Raw genomic sequence first — 18,586 nt, forward strand, 5'->3', positions numbered from 1 at the left:
TTTAGTGAGATGATGAATGAGAAGCGCTTAGCACAGTGTCAGGCACACACAGAAGAAAAGTACTGTTGTTCTCAAGGGCCTGACCTTCTTTAAACCACACTGGACAACCCACTTCTCCTTGAACCACTCCTTGAACCTGTATACCTGGGGGCATTGTTTATAAACATTTCCTCTGCCTCCAATATTCTCTGTGTATCCTCGTAGACTACCTCCTCACGCCTCAGTTCCACTCTGCTTCTCAGTAACTTCTTCAGCCTTTTCTACTCTTATAAGTTGTGGCTATTTACGCAGGCCTCTGTGGATGGCAAAGAAGGGCAGGACTGAGCACACACGCACACACGCATGCACGCTTCCTCCATACGGGACGCGAGTTCCTCGAGGAAAGGTGTTTTTCTGCGTAGTCCACTGGAAAAGTCCACCTCTCCTTGCCTGGCTTCACTTTCCTTATCTGAAATGTGTCCCTCGGACTGGAATGGCAGAAAGGGCCCTTTCAGCTCCGAGCTCTCAAACGGACAGAACTTAGGTAGTGGGGACCTGGTAGATTACCTAGTCCACCCCCATCCTTTTCCAGAAGGGGAGACTGAGGGCCTGCCAGGGCCTTCGCTTCCTGCGTTTTTCTCTCCGGCCTCTCGGGCATGGCTCCCCTGAAGGCATGCAGCTCGGGTTTACAAACGAGGCAAGGGGAGACTCTCGGGCGTCTTCAGGGCTCGGGGCGCCGGAAACACGTGTGTGCTCACCTACGTGTACACACGTGAGCACACCTACAGCAGCAGGGGGCGCTCGGGCCGGCAGGGGGCAGCACAGACTCGGTTTGCAAATACCCGGCGCAGCCTCGAGGGAGGAGGGCGTGCTGCAGTCCCGGCGGCGGCGGCGGCGGCGGCGGCAGCGGCGGCTGGAGGTGCAGCCTCCCAGGTGGGAGGCGGGGGCTGCGGGCGCAGGAAAAGGCGCCTGGGGAGCGGGTACTCGGCGGGGCCTCCTCGGGCCCGGGCGCGGCGAGTGGGAGCGAGCGCGCCAGGAGCACGCAGGCGCTCTGCTCCGGCTGGCCCTCGGCCGGCTCGCGGCGCGGGAGCAGCCGGCAGCCCGCCCCCGCGCCCCCCGCAGACCCCCGGGCCGCCAGCGGCCGGCCGTCGGGAGCGGCCCCTCGGTCGCGAGCGCAGGCCGCCGGCCCGGCAGAGCGCGTGGCGGCGGAGGCGGCGGCGGGACGGCGGCCGGGCCGCCCCGAGCGCGCCCTCCCGCCCGCGGCCACTCGCAGTCGGTGCTGGCCGGGCCGGCGCGCCCCGCAGGCATCCGGAGCGCGGCCTCGGCCTCGGCGGGAGCGAGCCCCGGGCCGCAGCCGGCGGGAGGAGGCGCGGGCGGGCGCTGGCACTGACGGCGTCGCGGGGCACTCCCGGGCGGCGGCGCAGCGGCAGCGGCGCAGGGGGCGGAGGCAGGGGACGCCCCCAGCCAGGATGCTGCGGTTTCTGCGCCGGACCTTTGGCCGCCGCTCCATGCAGCGCTACGCGCGGGGCGCGGCAGGGCGCGGGGCCGCCGGGCTGGGGGACGAGCGCGACGGGGGCCCGCGGGGGGGCCCGGCCGCCGCTGTCTCCACGCTGCCCGCCGCGCCCGGGGGCAGCGTGTTCCCGGCCGGCGGCGGGCCCCTGCTCACGGGCGGCGCGGCCGTGCACATCTCTGCCGCCGGAGCCTCCAAGGCCACCCTGTACTGCCGCGTCTTCCTGCTCGACGGTACCGAAGTGAGCGTGGACCTGCCGGTGAGTGACGGAGCCGGTCCGGGCCGCTGGCACCCCGGGGCCCGCGGGGCAGTTCCCTTCCCCCGATGCGCCCTTCTGGGGCGCTCCCCTTGTACCTCTCCGGGATCCCCTCCCCCTTCTGCGCGCACTCCTAGTCCTGGTTCCCTCTCGGGCCACCCCATCCTGGTCTCTTCCGGGGGGCCCCATCCCTGGCCCGCGCCCCCTCACGTCAAGTCCCCGCCCCCTGGGGGTGACTGTCGTTCCCCTTCGGTCCCTGGGGTTCCTGCAGCGGCCTTGGTGGTGCTGGGCTGTTGTTCAGAGAATGTTAAAACAAGGCGGGGCTGCCCCGGGGTAGCCTGCTTGCCCCCACTGACTCGCCACCAGGCCGTGGTGGGAAGGCAGGGGAGGGAAGCCTCCTCGCCTGCTGGTCGACAGGTGCCCCAAGTTTGGGAGGGAGTCAGGGGAGTGTTTCTGCTCTCTCCAGTCCCCATCTGGGCGCTCCCCACCCCCTCATCCCATCCTAAACAGCCCCTCTGGCCCGCTGCCTCACAGGGGGTTGGGCGACTTGGGAGCTAACTCGAGAACCGACTCTCGCTGATCGGGTCAACTTTGCAGCGGCGGAGCCCCCTTCCGGGCCGCTGGGAGGCGGCCCCCGGGTGTCCCCGGGCCTGGGGCGCCGGACTTTCCCCGGGTCTGTGCGTGGAGCCGCGGAGGCACCCCAGGGCGGCTGCGCCGCGGCCTTAGCCCGGGCCACCCGCCCACAGGTGGTTGCTCCCCGCCCCCTGCAGCGGAGAGCTCCGCTGGCGCTGCTGTCCCCGCCAGGGCGTCCGGCCCCCAGCGGGTCTTTCTAGCCCAAGGGGCCAGATCTGATCAGATCGAATCCGCCCAATAATGGGGCGCCTACTGTGCACCCGGCGTTGCGGCAGACGTTGCCTTTGGGAATCTTTGGGTGTGACTGAGGACACCGAGACGGTTGAGCTTTAGATGAATGTTACAGATCGTCCCGAGGGTTTCAAGCGGGGGCGGGGGGTGCGGAATAACATACCCGGACATCTAAAGAAAGCATTCAGACCTTCTCGGGTGGGGGAAATTGGAAATCAGGAGAGAACTGGCTGGGAACCTGTAAGGGTTTTAGATGGAAAAATCAGAGCCCGCCTGGCCTGCGGTTTAATGTTTCCTTGTGTTAGGTTTAATTTTGAGACAGTTTCAGTTTATGGCGATTTTATTTTTGTGGTTCCTGGTGCTCTCCATAGAATATCATTTTGTTACGATAATACCCTTCGGGGGCCTTTTTATTCACGGAAAAGGAGCCAACATTCCAATGCTCAGAGCAGTTGTCTTTAAAATAGTATTAAAATGTTACTGTTTTTCCAAGACCGGGCTCTCCAGCTTTTTATTCAGCTGGGAGAGGAGGCTTGAAAAAGGGGAGGGGGGCGGGCCGAGCAGAGTGGAGGAGAGGTGAGTGGGTTGCTTCTGGAGCGGGCAGCTGGTGTGTGGAGAGGATGTGGCGCGTTCTGCATCTCAGATCTGCGAAAGGAATGCTCTGGTTGGGAACTTTGACAACGCTCACTGCTGATGATTTTCTTGTCTGTTCCCCCAAGATGATTCGCTTATAAAATGTATTGCTTCTGTCAGGTTTCTGCGACAGGCTTAAGTGGTGTTTCGGAGATGAAAAATGCAAACCCAGTAAAAATGCATGCGTGGTGAATAGACCCAAACAGGTACCCAGATGAACAGGTTGGGATGCGAAGGCTGACTTACCTCAGCTGGTGGAGCCCTGGCCCAGGGTGGGGGAGGCAGGTTTTGCATCCTAAAGGTTTCTTCACTTTATTAAAGGCTACTTGACAGAAGAATTCACTCTGTTTTCTTACAATGGCAGATCCCCCCCCCCCTTTTTTTATATTTATTTCCTTGTTTTTGGTTACATTGGGTCTTCCCTGCTGCTTGGGTTTTTATCTAGTTGCAGAGAGAGCAGTGGGGGGAGGGGGCTCCTCATCACTTGCAGCGTGCCGGCTTCTCCTTGCCGTGGCTTCTCTTGTTGCGGAGCACAGGCTCTAGGCGCAGGGGCTTCAGTAGTTGTGGCATAGGGGTTTAGTTGCTCGGCGGCATGTGGGATCTTCCCAGACCAGGGATTGAACCTGTGTTCCTTGCATTGGCAGGCGGAGTCTTATCCACTGTATCACCAGGGAAGTCCAATGGGATGCCTTAGGATGTTATTTAGTGAACGTCTAATTTTATTTATATAGACATGCATATATGTATATACGCCACCCAAAGACAGGTCTAGAGCAAATGCTGGCTTTGGTCATCTGTGCTCTCGCTTGGGGAAGAAAGATGGAGAAGAATCACCAGTGAGCACAGCTCATTGACTGAAAGATTTATTCGGTGTTAAAACTGCATCACGCAGTCTCCTACAGTCATCTGCAGAGTTTCAGGGCCAGTAATTAACTCTCAGAGTTACAGCGTGAGCTCCAAGCAGCCCAGTCTCCATGAAGCTGTAGCTCGTGTGTTCCTTCTCAGCCCCATTTCACCAGGCTCACTTTTTATGCTGTCCTTTTTTGGGATTTAGTCCCACCGGTCATTATTCTCGTCTCCTGCATTCCTGAATTTTTACCGCTTCTTGGGCCCTGGGATGGCTTTGTGGCCTGGCACACCAGATTTACCTTTGACCGCCATCTCCATAAGCTGGATTTTCTGTCTCCAGTCACTTGCTCAGGCGCAAAGCACCCTTGCCAGGCTAACTATGGCTCTTTTGTAATTAAAACTCTCTGGTGGTGGTAGCGTCATGCATTCTTCGCTCAGCATACTAACCGTGCTTAAGCATTGTCATAAGCTGTTTTATTAGCCCTAGTCAGGATGCCTGTGTTCCAGAAGTGCCTCAAACACAAGGCCCTCAGTGTGATTGTGCTGGGGCACCTTGGTTTTCAGCTGGGCTGTGGACCCAAAGGTGAATGAGAGGTGGCCTTGAGGCCCTTGAGAAATACAGGTAGCCATGTGTCTTTTTACTGTAAGTGATGCTGAGCTCACAGGATCATCAGATAGGGCACTGGGGATGGGTGAATCGGGAGGACTTCCTGGAGACTTTGATGCTTGTGGCTCTAGGATCTCAAATCCAGTGCCCCGTATGCATTTTTAGACTCCCTGTTGTTTCAGGGAGTCAGCCACTTCTTGGCCATGCCACAGCCAGCTGTTATATATAACAAAGGAAGAAGCAGATGTAATTGTCTTCTCCAGTGATGCTCCCCTGATGGAGCCGGGAACCCCTCTCCCCAGGTGGTGGGCCTTGTTCTCTGGCACACCTGTGTGTTCTTAACCTTTACTGTGCATCAGGATCTTTGGGGGGGAAAAAAAAATCCATCTATAATGCACAATCTGGAGTGGGCTTCCTGTGCCATTCCAGCTCCCAGGGGAGGCCTTGGCCCAGAATACAGACCAGCGTGCCCCCGCAGAGCCGCTCCTCTCCAGAAACCTGGGTGCTGGCTCGGAAGGTGTGTCCCCCTCCGAGGCCCCCCCTGCCAGGCCCAGCCCTCAGGTGTGGTCTGGCCAGAGCAGGGCAGGACTCCCCCGGCCTGCCCCAGACTCTTCCCTTCTGTTAATGCCGCTGAAGATCCCATTAGTCTGTTTGGCAGCAGCACCCGCTGTTGACTCATATTAGCTCTCTGTTGACTAAATCCCTGGCATCGCTTTTGCTCGTGCGGCTGCTGCTCAGCCCCGTCTCCCCCCTCCCCTGCATGCGCAGGCTTCCAGCAGTTCTGTGCGGAGAGCCGGGAGGGGTGTGGCTGGCTGGTTAGCACTCCCTCCCGGCCCTGCAGGGCATGCCTCCTCGGCCAGTAGGGGGTTTGGCCCAGCTGCTCTCACTGTCTCTGAGCTCCGTGTGGACTTGGGTGGTGCAGGGCAAGCGTGGAGGGTTTCGGGGTGGGAAGGTGCACGTTTGAGTTGTGCAGTCTGGCTGTGCCATCCTTGAACCTCAATTTTCTGGTCTTTGAAATGGAAGGATTATGAAAAGGCCTTAGGAAGCAGCAGGGTGCTGAAGGGTTGCTGGTAGGCTGTCATCTTACACACATCTCTGTGCCTCCTCTTTGGCCTGTGAAAAGGATTGGGAAATTTTCTAGAAATGAACATTAAAAAAAAAAAAGGGTGGGAATCCCTGGTGGTCCAGTGGTTAGAACTCTGCGCTTTCACTGTCAAGGGCCTGGGTTTGATCCCTGGTCAGGGAACTAAGAGCCCATAAGCTGCGTGGCTTGGCAAAAAAAAAAAAAAATGCCAGGAAGGCTAAAGGTTGCTTGGCTCTCCCTTATTAGAAATTGGAAGCTGGGTGTAGTGAGAGATGCTTTTTAAAAGTTTCACTTTGAATGAGAAAAGAGTGCTACCTCACCCCCACCCCACTCCCTGGTGGCTCAGATGGTAAGGAATCCATCTACAGTGCAGGAGACCCAGGTTCAATCCCTGGGTCCGGAAGATCTCCTGGAGAAGGGAAGGGCAGCCCACTCTAGTGTCCCTGCCTGGAGAATCCCGTGGACAGAGGAGCATGGTGGGCTATAGCCCATGGGGTTGCAAAGAGTCAGACTGAGCTACTAACATTTTCACTTTTCAACCCCTGACTTACACCCCCGAATAAAAAGAAAAATGCTGGTTCTTGGAACTGCAGGACTGGAACCTCAGACCCAACAGAACATACATGATACAACATGAAGATCATATGTCTAGAAGGGACCCTAGAAAACACATATGCACCCATCATATGTATGGGACACAGAGGCCTGGGGATATAAATTGACTCCCTTTGTCACTCAGTGAGGATGTGGCAGGTGCATCTTTGGGAACCGGTCTCGCCTTTGGAGATGTGTAGGATCAGCAGTAAGGTGGCTGGCCTGAGTCCTATCGCAGCATCATGGCAGGGGGCCAGATATGTTCTCTGTATTTGCCTAAACAATGGGGAACTCCAGCAAAAGGGTTCTCTAACTTCAGTGTACACAAAGAGTGCACCTGGGATTTTCTTGTCTCTCGTTCAGCTAGCTGTGCAGAGCCCACCTCCAGAATTTCTGATTAGTCTAGGAAGCTGGACTTTGAGTCGCTACCTTGGGCGTGCAATTGCAACCCAGTGGACCCTTCACACCCTTTGCAAACCGCAGGCTCTGAACTGTGAGAGCAGAGGGCAGCTGCCCTGTGCATTGAAAAGGGCTCCAGACGGTGAGGATGGGGGCAGCAGCCTCCAGGCTGGGGTTTGGCAGGCTCACACCGGCACTTTAGGGAGCCCATCTTTGCCACCCCAGAGTGAAGGCTGGGCTGGGAGAGGGAATGGGGACCATTCCCTCTCTGGAGGCAGTTCCGCTGTTGAAGTAATCCAGGTGAGGGGTGATGAGGGCCTGGGGTGGAGAAGGGGCCGAATGCCGGTGCGTTCCCGGAGGTGGGGCTGTTGATTGAGTGTGGGGGAAGTGAGTAGTGGGGTCTAACTTGGAGGACAGGGGTATCTTCACTCTCAGGCGTGGGAAGAAATGGGGGACCGCATAAGACCCATGAGAAGGCAGCTCCTCATCTCCACCCACCCCCGAGGTCCCCGCTGCCGTGAACACCCTGCCTTATCCCAGGCTTCAGGCGGCTTGCTTTTTCCTCCTTCTGAGGGCTGGTAATGGCTCAAGGCGGCCCTCCAGGGCTTAACCTGCTCCCACCCCTCCTGGACTGCGAATGAGGCCATGGGGGCCCTGGGATGACTGTGTGGGTCATGGGTTTGTGTATTTTTAAAACATACCTTTGTTTTCAAAGGAGGGCAGGTGGGGAAGGGGAGAGGGTAGGAGAGGCGGATGGTGACCATCCCAAGTGGGACAGAGGTGCCCTCTCTAACTCCGGTTCCTCACTTGCCGGATTGTCAGTGTTAATATGCGGGGGTGGGGGGGTGTCTGTCAGCCTCTCCAGCATCAGGAACATGATCCTGTGCAAGTCCAGGACAGAACAAATATTAACTGGCTAAGAGCTTTCACGTGCGTAATCTTCGTTAAGTTCTGTCCCTAGTGCACTGCTGTGGTGGATGAAGGCACTGGTCTGTTTAATTCTGAAATAGCAAAAGATTGTGGTGGGGGTCGGGTCGGTGATACGGGGAGATAGCCTTTCTCCTACATTCTTGCATAGGGGCTTAGAAAAAAACTCCACTCCATCACCGCAGAAATCCTCCGCCCACAACTTGTCCTCAAAACCCGTGTCCTGTCCTTCTTGGCCTGACTCCTGTCTCCAGCTTCCTCCACGCAGCCTAGAGCGTTTCTTCTGCAGGAATCTGGTTCTTTGCACTGGGGCTTCCTCCTTGGGCCCATGGCAGCTGCCTGCGGGCAGGGTCAGCTGCTGATTCATCTTGGTGGGTTTTTTTTTTTTTTTGGTGGTTGGCATGTGTTTTTCCTCCCCCACTTGCATTTCACAGGAGAACACGTTGGCAGCAGAAAGATTAGAAAATATAGAGATGGAGGAGAAGTTAAAAACATCTACAATCTCATCAGAGATAACCACTTTTAAAACTGTGGGGGGTGTGTGTGTGTGTGTCCATCTGTACTTTTCTCTTTGTTTTTAGTTCTGAATGTGTTATTTAAAATGATGAATTTATATGGGTTGATAACAGTAAAGTCTCTTTCCCCACCTCCACAGCACAATTGGATAGGGATCTAGACCCCAAGTTTGGGCCTCCTTAGGGTAGGACCCGTCTCCCCCCACTACGTTATAGCCCCCACTGCTTTCCAGCCCCTGGCATCCTTAGCTGGGGCGGGGAGCTCCCTGTGGCCATCTGAGCTTTATGCTACCTCATGCCTGGGCAAGGAGTGGGGTCCTCATCCTTGAAGCCCTTCGCCACCAATCACCTCTGCTTTCTGGCAGCTTAGAGGTCCTGTTGATGTGGCCACAGACTCCCCTTGGATCTGAGGGCTTGTATTCTGAACACCTGCTTTGGGGAGGCTCTCAAGCTGCCCAGGGAGCTCAGGCCTTGCTCCCAGCTGGCGCTGAGCTGGCATCGGTGGGTGGGTCATCCTGCAGCATCCCAGGGCTGCCTCCTCTGCCCCAGGGCCTCTCATCTCATTCTGCAGCCTTTTCGGCTTCTCTCGACAATGGATGTATCTCACTAGTCCCTCTTGATTTTAATTTCTGGCTTATTTTTGTTTCCCACGATGTTTTTGTTTGGCCACCGTGTTTTCTTCAGTCACCCAAGGCTGGCTGTGCACTTACCCTGCATGAAGCATTGGGAGGGGTGCAGGACGGGGGAGAGAGTTCCAGTCTAGAAGCGGGGAGACAGTGTCAGGAGATGACTCGGAACCCCACGAGGGGTGGTGAGGGGGTGAGTGCTGGAACCGTGAGCTGGATTGGGAGAAGGTTCAATGCCCCGAGTGACACTGAGTGGTCCAGAAGGTTTGCCTAGGAGGTTCCGCTGTTAAGAGATGCTCAAAAGGCGTTGCAGTGGATGAAGCGGCAGGTGCAGATGCAGGGATGGGAGCCGGGAAACCCCACTGGCTGGGCTTCCAACTCCTTGTGATTAGGGATGATTGTGAGCGCCGGCTGAGCCCCCAACTCTTGAAGGAGTGAGTGAGCAACCTCTGAAGCACAGAGGAGGGTCTCAAGCTGGTAAGAGTCAGGGGATCACAGTGTACTGATTCTGTGCTAAGTGCATAAGTGACTGTTGAGTCCTCACCAAACCTCTTTCGGTGGTTACTGTTGTTATATCTTATTTGTGAGAGGGGAGAATCAGGCCCCAGCAGACTGATTAAAAAACCCCACCGGTGTCACATATTAAGGCAGAGTCTAGCCTCAGGCTAAAGGAGGCTTGTGTCGGGGGAAGGTCGTCTGCCAGGACCCGGCAGGACCCGGCCTGGGAGGAGTGGGGGGTTGGGAGGAGCCTGCGCCAGGGTTGATGGGGACCCTGAGCCTCAGAACCAAGGCCCCCTTTCCAGGCCACTTGGGGTTCCCATGCATGGGATTCACACCTATAAGTCATACTGGGTGAGTGTGGTTTCAACCAGAGCGCCTTCTGGTTTGAGGCCCATAATTCTTCAACACTGAGTTTGGAAATAGGCTACATTTTAAAAAAGTGTTTAATAGAACAACACTAAAATTATCACAGAGAGAAACATTTTACATATTCCCATCCTGCTGCATAGCAACTGGTTGGTTTCACTGCTCCCTTCAATCTTTGTGCTTTTGCATACATGTTTATAAACATGGTGTGCAGCCTTTTATATACTTTTTTTTATTAAAAAAACTTTTTTCCTCTTATCCAAGCCTTCCAGACATACTTTTCACCCAGTTTGGTGCCCTCTTTTTGGCTTATTCTGAATTACTTAAAGAAGTGTGTGTGTGTAATAATACCTGTGTGTGTGTAATAATACCTGTTCCTACCTGTCTCTTGGGGTTGAAGGTTGTCACACAGAGCACCTGGTATCTTGCCTGTTAGGCTTGCCTACCCCTCAGGCTTGCAGAATCTGTTACTTGCCTTAATTGCTCCCATCTGGGAAGGTGTTATTATCCCTTTTATGCAGGTCTCAAGGCCACTCAGCTGTAAGTAGGGTGGAGCCAGAATTGAATCTGGGCTTGCTGACCCATTCTTTAGTGCTCTCCCCCTCGCCCGCCGCCCGTGAAAGGTGTGCTTTCCTGAGCTCCCTGGGAAGGTCAGAATCCTTTGTAATTTGACAGGTTAGAATGTCATGCTGTAAATTGCCCTGTCTTTGCTCAGCCTCTTTGCTTTACAGCATCTCTGGCATTCGGGTTCTGGCTACCATTTCTCAGCATGTTTTGTAGGTTCTTTCCCCCAGTGTCACTGTTGTCTGAGTGCCCAGCATTTCCTTCTAGAAGTTGTGAACGGGAGGGTGATATCCCCAGGGCCCTGTGCCACCCACGGGGTCATCTGGAGCGACTTTGCTTCCCGACGCTGAGCCGGGTCCCAGGGGCAGAATCGCCCGGGGGCTGTGGACCGCCCAGTTCCTCAGGTGCCTGCAGGGTCAGCCTCCCCTGGCTCTGGGGTGCCCCTTCCATGCCCACTTCATGCCTGAATGCTGTTGTCACCTGTGTCATGTCTTATGTGTGCTCAAGTGGCTTGAGGTAGGCCTGGTAGCATCTCTCCTTTATCCTTCCAGCTTGCTGCTCAGCTGCAACTTCTTTGAAATGTGGATTTTTAAAATTGTGATGATACGTTAGTAGCATAAAATGTACCATTTTAACCATTTTTAGTGTACACTTCAAAGTACGTGCACGTTGTTATGCAGGATCACCACCGTTCATCTCCAGAACATTTTCATCACCCCAAACTAAAACCATGCCCAGTAAACTCCATCTCCCCATTCCCACTCCCCGCAGCCACTGACAGCCTCTAGTCCGCTTTCTGTCTCTATGAGTCTGACTCCTCCAGCTGCCTCCCGAAAGTGGGGTCCTGCAGTCCTTGTCCTTTTGTGTCTGGCTTCTGTCACTGAGCACACTGTCTTCAAGGCCCATCCGAATGCTGTTCCGGTGTGCAGACATGCCGCAGTTTGTTGACCGATGCAGTTACGGACTTCCCTTCTTGTCTGAGCCTTCCTAACTCCGCCCTGCCGTTCACGGATGGCACCGCCCCCAGAGACTTGGATGTCCCCCACCCGCCCCTCTGCCACTCTTAGCATCCTGGCTCATTGGGGCTCTTCCTTTTCATGCGGATCCTTCTCCTGGGTTGTCTGGCCTTTTGTCGGAGTTGCTCAGTGTTGGCAAGTCCTGTGTCCAGTCAGTATTTAAATCTTTTAATGATGAAATACAGATACAACAGAGTATCTGGTTTTAAGGAAAAGTAGGGACTTCCCTGGTGGTCCAGTGGCTAACACTCCACACTCCCAGTGCAGGGGGCCCAGGTTCCATCCCCGGTCGGGAAACTAGATCCCACGTGCTGCAACTAAAGATCCCCCATGTCCTGCATCGAAGATGGACAATCCCATGTGTCGCAACTAAGACCCGTGCTGCCAAATAAGTAAATAAATACATACTAAAAAAATTAAGTAATGTAACAGATATCTGTGTACCTACCACCCAGCTTAAGCGCGAAGAGTCTCACCAGTGCTGTTAATCCCCCACCCATGTTCCTCCCAAATCACCTTCCCTTCTCCCCACCCCTGAAGTTTGTCTCATTCCTTTTTTTGATGAGTTTGCCTCATATGTGTGTTTCCCTAAAAGATAGACTGTTCGCCCTTAATGTTTGTGAACTTTATAGTAAATGGATTTTTCACTCAATATTGTGTCTGTGAGGTTTATCCATATTGATGAGATGGCTGGACTTCTTGCTGTGCTGCATGAATATGCCCGAATATATTTATCCTTTGTCGGTGGACATTTGGGATGTTTTCAGTTTGGAGCTATTAGGGAAAAAAATGGCGCTTTGAACCTCCTGAAATTGGTCTCCTGGTGCACGTTTGCAAGCCAGCGTCTCTCCTGGGTATGTACCCGTCGCTGGGAGGGAGCAGGCAGGGCCTTTTAAGATCATATGAAATTGTTTTCCAGAGTCCCTGCAGTACATAAAAGCGCCTGCTGATCCATTCTTCAGCCCTGGGCGTTGGGCAGCTTTTCTGTTTTATTTTACCAGTCTTGGGGGAGTTAGTGGGAACTCACTGTAGTCTTCACTTTTTCCCAGCTGTTGATGAGTTGAGGATCTTTGCCTGTGTTTATGGACCATGAATGTACTTCGTCCTGGTATGCTGTGTTCTGTGATATTTGCCTGGTTTTTAGTTGAGTTGTATTTTTCTCATTGTGTTCGGCTCCTTGCCCTGCTGGCCTTGATGAGGTTGTCTCCCACACCCACTTCCTCTTCTGAGCTCACCTCAGTGGAACAAGGGAGAACACTCCTTGCCTTTCCTCCCTAAGTGGAAATGAACGTTCTGTCTTCTGTTTCGCTGTGAATTGGCTGAAGTCTGTTGCTGCTGGTGAGCAGTTGTGGGATGTGTAGTCGTCATTCACTTCTGCCTACTTTCCTTCCAGTTGTTGTTCATTTTTAATAATTAATTATTTATTTATTTATAAATTTTAAGTGCAGTCAAAAGCAGAGAGAACCCCAAGTACCCATCATATAGCGAACATAATCTAAGTACCCATTGTTTAACTTCATCACTTATTAACGTGGCCCCTCTCTTTTCACTTGTATTCTTATATCTCTTCCTTCCCGATTCTTTTAAAAAAATTTTTCAAAACAAAATCCCAGTTATCTAAAAGATAAGGGCTGTGTTTTCTAAAAAATATTCACAATAGTATCACAACACCTAAACATAATTAATAGTTGTCTTTTAGTCTCAGATATATGGTCAGTGTTCAAATTTTCCTCCCTGGTTGTCACACCAAGGTCCTTTGAATGTGTTTGGTTGATAGTCTATCTAAAGCTCTTTAAGAATTTTTTGAAATTTTATTTTCCCTTGCTTTATTGAGGCATAATTGACAAATAAAAATGCTATTTATTTGAGATGTAAAGCATGTTGATTTGATATATGTCTGCATTGTGAAATGGTTACTGCACATCGAGGTAATTAACATATCCATCACTTCTCTGGTCACCATTTGTGTGTGTATCTTGGCAGATTTCAGGTATACTCTACATTATAATTAACTATTGCATCATCACACTGTCATTTAGATCCCAGAACTTATTTATCTTATAACTGAAAGTTTGTATCCTTTGACCAACATTATCTCCTTTTTCTCTGCCCCACAATTTAGCTAAAGCTCTTCATCTGGAGTTTTCCCTTCTCCCCTCCTTTTCTTCCCCATTTGTTGAAGGAGTTGGGCCATCTGTCTTAGAGTTTCCCACTGTGGATTTCCTCGATGGCATCCTCAACATTTGGTTCCCCTGAGGTACAGTTGATACAAGCATCACTTAAAGCATCTGACTCAGCACACAGATAACAGTGAGGCAAGTTCCTTGTCCTTGGGAAGCTTGAGTGGAGACAAGTCATTACACCTGGTGTGAAAAGTGCCCTGGGGAAATTCAAATAAGCTTAAAGGAAGGGCTAAGGTGGGAGAATTGGGAGGGAAAAGATGGGCAGCCAGAAAATTTCAGAGAGGAAACTTCGAGTTCTGAGGACAGTGGAGAACAGCTTTCCTGGTGGCCAGGTCAGCATATTCAAAGGCTCTGAGGCTCAAGATAATGCTTGCAAGATTCCTGCCCTGTTCAGCCCCTGTCTGTGAGCCTAGTTATCCTTTCTTTCATTGGATGTTGCTTCTTTGAAAAGCTCTAAATTCCTCATCTTTGAGAAGTGTTCAGTAGATTTGATTAAAAGAGTATCTTTTTCTTCTGGTTCTTCATCAGCTCCATAACCGTAGTTTTGAATGTCTCCCCTGGTGGCTTAGACAGTAAAGAATCTGCCTGCAATGCAGGAGACCAAGGTTTGATCCCTGGGTGGGGAAGATCCTCTGGAGAAGGGAATGGCAACCCACCCCAGTATTCTCGCCTGGACAGAGGAGCCTGGTAGGTTACAGCCCATGGGGTTGCAAAGAGTCGGACACGAGTGAGTGATCAACACTTGACCTTGAGGTTCTCTTTTTCTGTATCTTACTTCTGTTTGGGTTCCTTTCATTCTTCCGGAACACGCCCCAGCCCCCACTGCTCCCCACCCCCACCCCCGTGAGTCCTTTCTCTCCATCTCCTGGCCAGAGTTGCCCGCAGACATTTTAAGGAGCAAAGTCAATGCACTTGAACATGCAGAGAGAAAGGAGGCGGGGCGGATGGCAGGGCAGTGGGAACCACTCGGTTTTACTCCCGAAGAAACACTTGAAAGCCACGTGGTCCAGAGCGTCATTCTGGGTGGCAGGTCTTTGCCTTGGAGCACGCCTGCTGCTCTACGCCAGCTGCTGCTCACCTGTGGCAAATGAGCAGTAATTAGCATGTAATAAGAGTAGTTTCCTGCACGCACCTCCGGGCTCCTCCTCTCAATGGCCCAATGACAGCGGTAGACCTTTCCGCCTCTCCGAGGTCCCCCCTTCGTGTTTCCAAACTAACCTGTGGTTCTCCCCAGGGCCCAGAAGAAACTGCCCGCTCCAGCATCTGCCTGTGAAACAGGTGTGGGCTTCATCCAGGAAAGCCTGATACACTGTAAAGGTGCATGAGGGTTAGTTATTAACCCACAGCACTCCCTGGCAGCTCATCCCAGTCCTTTGATGGCTCCTGTTTGCTGGGGCCCAAGGCCCAAGCCACCTGCCTAGTGAGCTGCAGTCTGTACTGGGGAGCAGTGACAGTGGGGGTCAGAGTCCAAGGAGGGGCCCAAGGGCTGGAGAGGCTGAGGCTGGTCCCAGGGGGACTGGAGGGAGGGAGCTGAGAAGAAGGGATCTGTACGTGGGATGTTTCAGCGGGAACCAGGCAGTCCAAGGTCAGAATCATTTATTCGGGATGCTTCAGTATTCTACACAGGACTGACTGGCTTTGCTTTGAAGTTCAGAAGAGTTTAGCTTTGTTCTCAGAGCTATGGCGAGAGCTCCTCTTCATTAAAAAGACTTCCGAAGAAAAATGCAAAAATTATGTGCTGTCTTCAGAAGAGAAAAGAAGCATTGCGTGTACTTGGATTACTGTTATGTGTCATTTATCTTATTAACTCACTTCACAGGATGAGCACTGCCACACAGATGAGATTTTGAGAGAGCTGAAGTTCATTCTGTTCACTGACGGGCTCTGCTTTATTCCATCTGTTTCATTTTTTGTTAAAAACTACAGTAAAAAGTGATACCAATGATCTTATTTACAAAGCAGAATGAGACTCATAAACTTAGAAAACAAACTTATGGGTACAGGTGGGGGGCGAGATAAATCAGGAGGTTGGGGTTAACATATGCACAGTACTTTATATAAAACAGATCCTCAACAAGGACCTACTGTATAACACAGGGAACTTTACTCAATATCTGTGATGACCTGTATGGGAAATAGAATCTGAAAAAGAATAGCTATATGTGTGTGTATAACTAAAGCGCTTTGCTGTGCCCCTGTAACTAACACAGCGTTGTAAATCAGCTATACTTCAATACAAAATAAAAAGTTAAAAACAACACACACAACAAAACATGAGATCAGAATACAAAAACAGAGATCAACTAGTGTGTGTAAGGCCCCATGCAAGGAATATGATAAAAAATGTGGGCCCTGCCTCTAAGGAGCTCATTTGGGGCGGGAAGTGGAATTGTAATTGATTCACACTCACATCTCCTGGCCCCTCACGTTGCCTTGGTAGCCCAGGGTCAGCGTGCTAAGGATGTCAAGGTTAAAGGACCCACTCCCTTCCCAGGCATCTCCATGGTCTGGCCACTCAGGCGGGCTGTGTATTGTGTTCCAGCCTTCACCTGTCACTGCTTCCTTCCTGGCTCTGCCAGGGAGCCCTGCTCCACCCGCAGCCCCTACCCCGGGAGGGCCCGGTCCTCAGTGGAATGCCGCGTGCCGCCGTGTTTGAGAAGCCGTGTCCTCTGCACAGTCACGTCCCTTATGTTTGTGCAGTGTTTTAGGTTGGGATGAAGCTTCGCCTTTTGTGGCTTTATTTAATCCTCGTAGCACCTCTGTGACACAACTGTGGGCGTTCCAGTTTTGTAGAAAGTTCAGCAGCAAGGTTTCTGCCCAGCATCCCACGGTAAGTGAGGGCACCGGATGTAAAACCCTTTTCAGACTTTGTGTTCCTGTCTCCCCAGTTCTTCCCCAAGGCTGTCACTCTCACACTTTGTACCTTTGCTGTTCACTCCCTTTCTTCTTGGCTGATTATCTCATAAGGGCCCGGTTGTCTCTCAAGACCCATCTCAGAGGCCAGCGTGTCTGTGAAGCTTGTCCCGGCCCGCCACCCTGTTTGTACTGCATAGTGTTCCCGCCCATGGTTTGCCTTCTGGGGGACTTAGGACATCCCATGTCATAGTAGTGGTTCATGTAGTAATTTGAGTAATAGTTGTAATTATTTATATTACTTACAAAAAATAATAAATTGACTTAATGTTTTGCGGAAGTTTTTATTTTCAGTTCAGTTGAGTCACTCAGTTGTGTCCGACTCTTTGTGACCCCATGAACCGCAGCACGCCAGGCCTCCCTGTCCATCACCAACTCCCGGAGTGTACTCAAACTCATGTCCACTGAGTCGGTGATGCCATCCAACCATCTCATCCTCTGTTGTCCCCTTCTCCTCCTGTCCCCAATCCTTCCCAGCATCAGGGTCTTTTCAAATGAGTCAGCTCTTTGCATCAGGTGGCCAAAGTACTGGAGTTTCAGCTTCAACATCAGTCCTTCCAATGAACACCCAGGACTGATCTTCTTTAGGATGGACTGGTTGCATCTCCTTGCATTCCAAGGGACTCTCAAGAGTCTTCTCCAACACCACAGTTCAAAAGCATCAATTCTTCTGTGCTCAGCTTTCTTCACAGTCCAACTGTCACATCCATACATGACCACTGGAAAAACCATAGCCTTGACTATATGGACCTTTGTTGACAAAGTAATGTCTCTGCTTTTCAATATGCTGTCTAGGTTGGTCATAACTTTCCTTCCAAGGAGTAAGTGTCTTTTAATTTCATGGCTGCAATCACTGTCTGCAGTGATTTTGGAGCCCAGAAAAATAAAGTCAACCACTGTTTTCCCATCTATTTGCCATGAAGTGATGGGACCAGATGCCATGATCTTAGTTTTCTGAATATTGAGCTTTAGGCTAACTTTTTCACTCTCCTCTTTCACTTTCATCAAGAGGCTCTTTAGTTCTTCTTCACTTTTGCCTTAAGGGTGGTGTCATCTGCATATCTGAGGTTATTGATATTTCTCCCGGCAATCTTGATTCCAGCTTGTGCTTCCTCCAGCCCAGCGTTTCTCATGATGTACTCTGCACATAAGTTAATTATTTTGGTGAAATGCAAATAAAGTTTTAACCATTCCATCCACTCACAGTGTTAGGCAACCCTTACCACAGTCTAGGTCCAGAGCTTTGTCATGACCCCTGAACCTATTAAGCATTCATCCTCCATTCTCCCCTCTTCCCAGCCTCTGGCAGCCGCTAACCCATTTTCTGTCTCTGTGGATTTGCCAACTCTAGATATTTCATATAAATGGAGTCATATAGAATGTGTGGCCTTTGGGGTCTGGCTTTCACATAGCATGTTTTCAAAGTAGACTGACCATTTACATTATGATTTAAGTACTTCCATGGCTTGGCTCACTGATTTCTCACAACCCTATGAGTTAGATAGTTCCTATTAACATCCTCATTATACAGTATAAGGAGATCGAGGCACAGAGGGTGAGCAGCCTGCTGGAGCACACACAGCACATAAATGGTTTTGGAGCCTCCGCTGTCCTACTTGTGTCTGCTCTGTCTGCTCTTGACCTGGATCTTCAGAGATTACATGTGTAAGTTTAACCTACGAAGTTGAATTTGAAGGAGAAAAACAGAATTCAAGACAGAATTAATCTACAGTAAAAGAACAACATGTGATGTGGCTCCAGCAGCAGAAACCTCCAGAGATACCGCTTTTAAGGGCTGCAGGACAGAATTGGTTGTGGGGGATGGATTCTGCAGTTAAAGTTCTTGGCTTAGTTGGAGTGGTCGCTTTTGTTCAGTCATTAAGTTGTGTCCAACTCTTTGCAACGCCATGGATTGCAGCACTCCAGGCTTCCCTGTTCATCACCAACTCCCGGAGCCTGCTCAAACTCATGTCCATTCAGTAGGTGATGCCTTCCAACCATCTTATCCTCTGTTGTCCCCTTCTCCTGCCTTCAGTCTTTCCCAGCATCAGGATCTTTTCCATTGAGTCAGTTCTTCACATCAGGTGGCCAAAGTATTGGAGCTTTAGTTTCAGCATCAGTCCTTCCAATGAATATTCAACACTGATTTCCTTTAGGATTGACTGGTTTGATCTCCTTGCAGTCCAAGGGACTCTCATGA

General features: G+C 51.7%; 1 protein-coding gene across 8 annotated transcripts in view; it reads left to right on the forward strand.

Annotated features, from left to right (window-relative positions):
- Positions 1–924: 924 nt before the first annotated feature.
- Positions 925–18,586, forward strand: part of EPB41L4B (erythrocyte membrane protein band 4.1 like 4B) — a 135,313-nt gene continuing 117,651 nt past the window's right edge. For 5 of the 8 annotated variants that reach the window (XM_070459325.1, XM_070459328.1, XM_070459329.1 and 2 more), the window contains exon 1: positions 925–1,748. In XM_070459325.1, coding sequence (XP_070315426.1) covers positions 1,449–1,748 — 300 coding nt within the window. In that variant the 5' untranslated portion in view covers positions 925–1,448. The remainder of the gene's footprint in view (positions 1,749–18,586) is intronic. The other 3 variants (XM_070459330.1, XM_020885314.2, XM_070459331.1) reach the window with 2 other exon arrangements.

This window comes from Odocoileus virginianus, chromosome 31, assembly GCF_023699985.2.
Source record: "Odocoileus virginianus isolate 20LAN1187 ecotype Illinois chromosome 31, Ovbor_1.2, whole genome shotgun sequence".
Classification (NCBI taxonomy): Eukaryota; Metazoa; Chordata; class Mammalia; order Artiodactyla; family Cervidae; genus Odocoileus; species Odocoileus virginianus.